Source organism: Cyclopterus lumpus, chromosome 9 (genome assembly GCF_009769545.1).
Source record: "Cyclopterus lumpus isolate fCycLum1 chromosome 9, fCycLum1.pri, whole genome shotgun sequence".
NCBI lineage: Eukaryota > Metazoa > Chordata > Actinopteri > Perciformes > Cyclopteridae > Cyclopterus > Cyclopterus lumpus.
The window spans coordinates 771,957-781,540 of NC_046974.1; the positions used below are offsets into that span (position 1 = coordinate 771,957).

General features: G+C 41.4%; 1 protein-coding gene across 1 annotated transcript in view; it reads left to right on the top strand.

Annotated features, from left to right (window-relative positions):
• grin1b (glutamate receptor, ionotropic, N-methyl D-aspartate 1b) overlaps positions 1-6,144 on the top strand; it is a 37,444-nt gene extending 31,300 nt beyond the window's left edge. Inside the window, exons 15-17 of the mRNA XM_034542574.1 lie at positions 476-585; positions 1,058-1,203; positions 6,042-6,144. Coding sequence (XP_034398465.1) covers positions 476-585; positions 1,058-1,203; positions 6,042-6,107 — 322 coding nt within the window. The 3' untranslated portion in view covers positions 6,108-6,144. The remainder of the gene's footprint in view (positions 1-475; positions 586-1,057; positions 1,204-6,041) is intronic.
• Positions 6,145-9,584: the final 3,440 nt, after the last annotated feature.

Genomic DNA, 9,584 nt, shown 5'->3' on the forward strand with positions numbered 1-9,584 from the left:
CTTCAATACCCTTGTGATACCCTGCTGATACCCCACTGTGTCCCCTTCAATACCCTTGTGATACCCTGCTGATACCCCACTGTGTCCCCTTTAATACCCTTGTGATACCCTACTGATACCCCATTGTGTTCTCTCTAATACCCTACTGATACCCCACTGTGTGCCCTCTAATACCCTACTGATAACCCACTGTGTGCCCTCTAATACCCTACTGATACCCCACTGTGTGCCCTCTAATACCCTACTGATACCCCATTGTGTTCTCTCTAATACCCTACTGATAACCCACTGTGTGCCCTCTAATACCCTACTGATACCCCACTGTGTGCCCTCTAATACACTACTGATACCCCACTGTGTGCCCTCTAATACACTACTGATACCCCACTGTGTGCCCTCTAATACCCTTGTGATTGGGTGGGTTTAAGACAGACATACGTTTAAAGTCTCGTCCCATTTGGTTCTCTCTCTTCAGCTCTCATGAGAATGGCTTCATGGAGGATCTAGATAAGACGTGGGTTCGATACCAGGAGTGTGACTCCAGGAGCAACGCCCCCGCTACCCTCACCTTCGAGAACATGGCAGGTAGGAACCAGACCTTCAGAAAGGTGTAAGACTGGAACCTGACTCCCTGTATGCATGTTAAGGGTCTGTCTGTCCTCTTCAGATGTGAGGCTGGAACCTGTCTCCCTGTATGCATGTTAAGGGTCTGTCTGTCCTCTTCAGATGTGAGGCTGGAACCTGTCTCCCTATGTTAAGGGTCTGTCTGTCCTCCTCAGGTGTGAGGCTGGAACCTGTCTCCCTATGTTAAGGGTCTGTCTGTCCTCCTCAGGTGTGAGGCTGGAACCTGTCTCCCTATGTTTAAGGGTCTGTCTGTCCTCCTCAGGTGTGAGGCTGGAACCTGTCTCCCTGTATGCATGTTAAGGGTCTGTCTGTCCTCCTCAGATGTGAGGCTGGAACCTGTCTCCCTATGTTAAGGGTCTGTCTGTCCTCCTCAGGTGTGAGGCTGGAACCTGTCTCCCTGTATGCATGTTAAGGGTCTGTCTGTCCTCTTCAGGTGTGTTCATGCTGGTTGCCGGGGGCATCGTCGCCGGGATCTTCCTCATCTTCATCGAGATCGCGTACAAACGACACAAAGACGCTCGAAGGAAACAGATGCAGCTGGCTTTCGCTGCTGTGAATGTCTGGAGGAAGAACCTGCAGGTACCAGACTCTATTGTACTCTATTCTACTCAAATGTCCTGTGTATTACTCTACTCTACTCTATTGTACTATATTTTAATGTTTATTACTCTACTCTAGTCTTCTCCACTCAACTCTATTCTAGTCTACTTTACTTTACTCTAGTAAATGGTCAAATGGACCTGCACTTGTGTTTCTCTTTTCCGATCACTCAAAGCGCTTTAACACTACATGACATCATTCACACCCTGATGGGAGGAGCTAAGGTTCCACCTGTCCATCATCAGTAACTAACATTCACACACTAAGGGGAGGAGCTAAGGTTCCACCTGTCCATCATCAATAACTAACATTCACACACTGAGGGGAGGAGCTAAGGTTCCACCTGTCCATCATCAATAACTAACATTCACACACTGAGGGGAGGAGCTAAGGTTCCACCTGTCCATCATCAGTAACTAACATTCACACACTGAGGGGAGGAGCTAAGGTTCCATCTGTCAATCATCAGTAACTAACATTCACACACTGAGGGGAGGAGCTAAGGTTCCACCTGTCCATCATCAATAACTAACATTCACACACTGAGGGGAGGAGCTAAGTTTCCACCTGTCCATCATCAGTAACTAACATTCATACACTAATGGGAGGAGCTACGGTTCCACCTGTCCATCATCAGTAACTAACATTCGCACATTTATAGACTGAGGGGAGGAGCTAAGTTTCCACCTGTCCATCATCAGTAACTAACATTCACACACTGAGGGGAGGAGCTAAGGTTCCACCTGTCAATCATCAGTAACTAACATTCACACACTGAGGGGAGGAGCTAAGGTTCCACCTGTCCATCATCAATAACTAACATTCACACACTGAGGGGAGGAGCTAAGGTTCCACCTGTCCATCATCAGTAACTAACATTCACACATTCACACACTGAGGGGAGGAGCTAAGGTTCCACCTGTCCATCAGCAGTAACTAACATTCACACATTCACACATTGATGGGAGGAGCTACGGTTCCACCTGTCCATCATCAGTAACTAATATTCACACATTCACACACTGAGGGGAGGAGCTAAGGTTCCACCTGTCCATCATCAGTAACTAACATTCACACACTGATGGGAGGAGCTACGGTTCCACCTGTCCATCATCAATAACTAATATTCACACATTCACACACTGAGGGGAGGAGCTAAGGTTACACCTGTCCATCATCAGTAACTAACATTCACACATTCACACACTGAGGGGAGGAGCTAAGGTTACACCTGTCCATCATCAGTAACTAACATTCACACACTGAGGGGAGGAGCTAAGGTTCCACCTGTCCATCATCAGTAACTAACATTCACACATTCATACACTGTAGAACAGCTAGAGGAGCAATTTTGGGGTTAAGTGTCTTAAGGACACATCGACATGGACTAGCGAAGCCGGAAATCTCTACTCTACTCCATTCTACTCTAGTCTAGTTTAATCTCCTCTAGTCTACTCTAGTCTACTATACTTTACTTTACTCTAGTCTACTACGGTGTGTGAATGTGTGAGTGTTAGTTACTGCTGATGTGCAGGTGGAACATTAGCTCCTCCCATCATTGTATGAACGGGTGAATAATGTCATGTAGTGTTAAAGCGCTTTGTATGGTCGGAAGACTAGAAAAGCGCTTTACAAGTACAGGTCCATTTACTCTACTCTAGTTCAATTCAGTTTATTTTGTATAGCCCAATATCACAAATTACAAATTATCCTCAGAGGGCTTTACAATCTGTACACATACAACATCCCTGACCTTTGACCTCACATCGGATCAGGAAAAACTCCCAATAAATAGAAAAAATCCTTTCAGGGGAAAAGAGGGAAGAACCCGGTCAACGATAACTAGAGATTCTTTACAGTGGTGTTGGATGCCAGGGCAATGCCATCTACAGAAACCACATCACCAGATAATTGATCTCTGAGGCGTTCAGGGCCAGTAAAATAACTTCAGTTTTGTCTGAGTTTAACATCAGGAAGTTGGAGGTCATCCATGTTTTTATGTCTTTAAGACATTCTTGAATTTTAGCGAGCTGGTTGGTCTCCTCTGGTTTGATCCATAGATATAATTGAGTATCGTCTGCATAGCAATGAAAGTTTATGCAGTGTTTCCTGATAATGTTGCCCAAAGGAAGCATATATAAGGTAAATAAAGATCAGCACTAAGGTCTAACAAGACCAGTACAGAGATGAGTCCTTTATCAGCACTAAGGTCTAACAAGACCAGTACAGAGATGAGTCCTTTATCAGCACTAAGGTCTAACAAGACCAGTACAGAGATGAGTCCTTTATCTGATGCATTAGGAGGTCTGTCTCTGTGGTGTTTTCTAAATCCAGACTGAAACTCCTCAAATAAACTATTCTGATGTAGAAAGTCACACAACTGATGTGCGACTACTTTCTCAAGGATCTTAGAGAGGAAGGGAAGGTTAGAGATCGGTCTGTAGTTAGCCAACACCTCTGGATTAAGAGTGGTCTTCTTCAGGAGAGGTTTAATTACAGCTACTTTGAAGGAATGTGGTACATGGCCTGTTAGCAAAGACACATTAACAATATCCAGCAGAGAGGTGCCAATTAAAGGCAACACGTCTTTAAGCAGCCTCGTTGGGATGGGGTCTAAGAGACAGGTAGACGGTTTAGAAGTAGAAACCATTGAGGACAATTGGTCTAGGTTAATGGGAGAAAAGCTATCCAAATATACACCAGGGCATACAGCCGTTTCCAAGGCCACTCCTCTTGATGACAGATCGGCAGTAGTTGAGGGCAAGAGATCATCAATCTTGACTCTAATAGTTCAAATCTTTTCATTGAAGAAGTTCATGAAGTCATTACTACTGAGGTCTATAGGAATACACGGCTCCACAGAGCTGTGACTCTCTGTCAGCCTGGCTACAGTGCTAAAGAGAACCCTGGGGTTGTTCTTATTTTTCTCTATTACTGATGAGTAATAGGCTGCTCTGGCATTACGGAGAGCCTTTTTATATGTTTTAAGACTATCTCTCCAAACTAAGCGTGATTCTTCCAGATTGGTGGAACGCCATATGCTTTAAAGCTTTCGTGAAGTTTGCTTTAGGTTGCGGGTCTGAGGGTTCTACCAGGGAGCAAACCTCCTTTGCCTCACTGTCTTCTTCTTCAGAGGGGCTATCGAGTCTAGTGTCATTCTCAGTGAGCCTGTAGCACTATCGACAAGATGATCAATCTGGGACGGACTAAAGTTAGCACAGTTAGTCTACTCTACTATCCTTTACTTTAATCTAGTCTACGCTGGTCTAGTCTACTTTACTATACTCTACTCTGGTCTAGTCTACTCTAGTCTATTCTACTCTAGTATATTCTACTCTAGTTTACTTTACTCTACTCTGGTCTACTCTACTCTACTCTAGTCAATTCTACTCTAGTATATTCTAGTCTAGTCTATTCTACTCTAGTCTATTCTACTCTAGTCTATTCTACTCTAGTCTACTTTACTTTACTCTGGTCTACTCTACTCTACTCTAGTCAATTCTACTCTAGTATATTCTAGTCTAGTCTATTCTACTCTAGTCTACTTTACTTTACTCTGGTCTACTCTACTCTACTCTAGTCTTGTCTAGTCTTGTCTACTCTACTCTGGTCTATTCTACTCTAGTCTAGTCTATTGTGGGCACCTCTTGAGCTCTGGTTTCATTTATAAATGTTGTTTATTTGTATCTTTCTAAAAGGAAACCTCAGAGACAACGACATGTATTTACTGCTTATGTTTATTTATATTTCATGAAAAATAAGGTTTTTGGTGACTTCACTGAAAATCCCTGTTCTGAAAACAAAGAAACAAAACTGGTCGAACTAAGAAAAACAAACGAAACATGAAAAGAACATGAAACATAATGACAGACAATAAAACAATACAAATGCAACAATAACCATGTTGTTACTCATGAATCTGAAACTGAAGATAACCAAACAACAGAACCAAGAACCAGAGTTACATCGTAACCTAAACCTCCAGATGGGTTCAACCCCCGTGACACGTATAAATAGACTTCTGAGCCTCATGCATATTCATGAGCTGATCTCAGATCTGCTCAGGATTCATTTCTGTGTTCCTCATTCAACTTTAATGTGCTTCTGTAGTTGGCTGGTCTGAGATCAGTGGAAACCACACAGGACAATGTGGTGGTAAGAGATACAAGTACAACGTAGTAGTACTATGATATACAAGTACTTGTGGTGGTAAGAGATACAAGTACAACGTAGTAGTACTATGATATACAAGTACTTGTGGTGGTAAGAGATACAAGTACAACGTAGTAGTACTATGATATACAAGTACTTGTGGTGGTAAGAGATACAAGTACAACGTAGTAGTACTATGATATACAAGTACCCTGGACTCTTTAAGACTGGCCTAAAAAACTTTTTATTCAGGAAGGCGTTTTTGAGTTTTTTATGAAATTAAAATTTTTTATTATTGTTAGTTTTAACTATGTACTGGCTCCGTGGCAATCTGAGATTCTTGGATGAAGAATGCCTTACAAATAGAATGCAGTATTATTATTTATTATTATTACTGGTTTTACTGGTGTTACTGGTTTTACTGGTTTTACTAGTGTCACTTGTGTCACTGGTGTCACCAGTAACACCAGTAACACCAGTAACACTACGCTGCTGTTACTTGCAGCTCTAACTCACATCTGGTACGCCGTCCCTCCGAAGCTGAAACCCTCTATACAAGGACCCAGACCCCTAGAGGAAGGGAGGGGTTGTCAAAAATGAGTGTGTGTTAATGTGTGTGTTTTTAATATGTGTGTTTTTAATGTGTATTTCTTTCATTTCTGCAGCCGTACCCGACTGACATCACCGGCCAGCTCAACCTATCAGATCCCTCCGTCAGCACCGTCGTCTGAGAGAGAAAGCTACACTGCTGCTGAGCCACACACACACACACACACACACACACACATATATATACACTCACATTAACACAGATGGACACACTCAGCGTCCTCTGAGACAGGAAGTAGAATATGATGGCATCAGGACTTCAGAACAGCATCACACTGTGACACACACACACACCATCTGTCATCCTTAACCTCCTGCACACACACACTCTCGCCTTGCTCTGCTTGTAGCCGTCCGCCTCCTCCCACCATTTTATTTTGAAAGAACATATGCTTTTATTTTGGTAGATGTCTTTGATGTTGGGCGGTTTCCTGTCCGTCTCACTGATCGATCGCTCGCCGATCACCTCCGACCTCCTGAAGCGTTGAGATCACCTGCCGATCGATCGGGAACCTTTGGATCGATCGGGACCTTGCCGATCGATCGGGAACCCGTCGGTCGATCGGGGACCTGATCACTGATCAGAGTGGAGGTGGGCCAAGCCTCTGGGACAGGAAGTACTTTCTGTAGTGTGCCGCCAAGGATTATGGGTAACGCAGGGCCAGACCGTGTTATCATTTATGGGGAGTATAAGAAGAATTAGTAGATGTTTATTACACGGAGAGATTTCAGCATTCATGAGGACCATATTGACGAGTAATTCTTCTTCACTCAACCGATGAAGGCCAGGAGCCGGAGTCATAACCGATATCAACTCTAAAGTCATAAAGTCCTCACGTCTGTGGTGTTATAAACACTTTATTAAGCCTTATACTGCTTAGAAATGTTAAAGAACAACATGATGCATAATCACATGTTTATATGTTTACTTTCTTATTTATTTAAACTGAAGATTTTTATTATTTTAGTCAAATCTTCATTAATGTTATTATTTATTAATAATTAGATACAATAATAATAATATCTATAATCAGGACTGTGATATTAATTAAAGTTTCTCATGAAAACAATAAATTATTAAACTAAAGATCAGAACCAGATATTTACTGTAGAAACGGTTAAATTAATGATACAATAATATTTACATATACTTTATAATTGAAATGCATAACATTTAAATGAAATTCTTTCAGTTTTTTTTTTTAAATGATTTTTATTTTGTATTTGTGAAGTGACACATTTATTTTGAAAGGAACAGTCAATACATTTGGTGTCATCGAATAATTCTTATTATTAATTATATTCTTTTCTCATTATAAAAGCTAATTTACATGATGGATCGAGATTATTCTAAACACTGCCAGGAATATTTATTTAATATGTATTTAACTGAAATGTTTACATAATAAATTAATATTTACGAAAATCAAAATTTTACATTTAGAAAATACTCCCTGAACCAGAGGCTCCGCCCACCGTCCCCCGACAACCCCAGGGCATGATGGGACATGTAGTGTCTGCTGATGACGTTGGACCCTTTTACCTCCAACGAATAAGAGACCCTGACGTCTTCTTAAAGTTTATATATTAATAATAATAATAACACTCATGTATATGAAACATCCAACTGAGCATCACTGACAACAAGGAAACGTCCCGATCAGATCAATAATAGAACGTTTAGGTTTGCCGTCTCCTGGGTGAAAGTCCTGCAGAGTCCGTGTCTACATTACGTCACCTGACTGTGAATATCAGTCGCTATAAGCTGCTGGAACGATACCTATCTATCTATGTATGTAGTCAGAGGGTGATTATCATCATGATGATGTCATGGACACTTCATTTACACAAAATAATACAGAAGATCAACATTTACAGTTATAAAATAATGATACCTACGAGCTAACACTAAGGCTCAGATAGCAGCTAATGCTAACAGGCTAGTTGTTTGTTATCTGTCTCTGAACAACAGTTATAATATAATGAGACCTACTAGCTAACACTAAAGCTCAGATAGCAGCTAATGCTAACAGGCTAGTTGTTTGTTAGCTGTCTCTGAACAACAGTTGTAAAATAATGATACCTACGAGCTAACACTAAGGCTCAGATAGCAGCTAATGCTAACAGGCTAGTTGTTTGTTAGCTGTCTCTGAACAACAGTTATAATATAATGAGACCTACGAGCTAACACTAAAGCTCAGATAGCAGCTAATGCTAACAGGCGTGTTGAATCTTTGAATGAAAGTGTGATTGTGGAATTGATGAAGACCAACACAGCTAATACTAGTAGCTTACTATTGTTCCAGCTAAAGCTAACCATACTACAAAGATGACACAGCTAATGCTAATGCTAAAGAAGATTGACTGGCTAACTGTCGCTAGAAGTGAATCCATAAGTCAATCATTTCAACTTTACTCTTAAATTAATTTGGTTTTCTTCCTCGTGTCATGTCTCTAATCACAAAATAATAATAATATAATTATAAAAATCTAATAAAAATTAAAGCTGCGAGCAGCGCTGTGCGGGTCCTCGTTCCTCCTCCACGTTGGGGTGCGGGTCCTCGTTCCTCCTCCACGTTGGGGGTACTGGCCGGACGCCGGCTCAAGCGACCGTCAGAGTGAGCGTCTAAGAGTTAGCGTCTAAGAGTTAGCGTCTAAGAGTTAGCGTCTAAGAGTTAGCATCTAAGAGTTAGCCCTTTTATTCCTGCATAGAGCGATGCTGGAAATTATACTGTACTCCACCACTTGCTGTATCCACGGTATGGCCCGAGAAAACATGCATCAACATAATACATTTGAAGTGGATCTGATCAATCAGGAGTTCAGTAATGTATAGTGGCATGAAATACACAATAATTAACGGAAAAATCACACAAAAATCAAAATGGCTGATGTGTATTTCACCGTTTAGAGCATGGTCCCAAGAGACTTTCTTTTCAGTTTACATGTTTTACATATGCCTACCAAGTTTCATAAATGTAGGTGAAACGTAGCGCTGGGGCTCCTTAAATTAATGTTTGTAGGGGGCGCTATTGAGTCATATTGCCATTCTGAAACATTAAAATCGTATCAGGTAACTACATCTTTGACTTTAAACGTGTGTGCTAAGTTTAGTTACGAGCATGTTACATTGGTTTATTCGGTCACGGCGAAGAATCAGACCTCACGGATCAAACTTCACCGATGCTCCGACTCGCCGTCATTCAACGAGTCCATACAATCTTCACAGCGAAGCATTATCAAGGTCTTAAGTCTATTCTAAAAATATTCTGTGAGGGATCTGATTAATCTGTGAGGAGAAGGGTCTGAAAGTAGAAAACATGTAACCTACTGTTGCCACTAGGTGGCGCTATGACTAGAATGCAAAATTACCATATGGATGTCTTCAGGGGCAGTGTGTCATGACATGAGAAATATGGAGCAGATTACATAATGTATGGCCGAGTTAAAAAAACTTCCATTGTCATGGCGAATGGTGTTCTTTGAAGTCGCGCCCTACGCACAAAGTTTTATATATTTAAAATCCTTTGATAAATTTTCACTACTAAAGTCTTTAGATCACACTGCCCGACTTTGGAATGAATCGGGTTTAAGCTCTA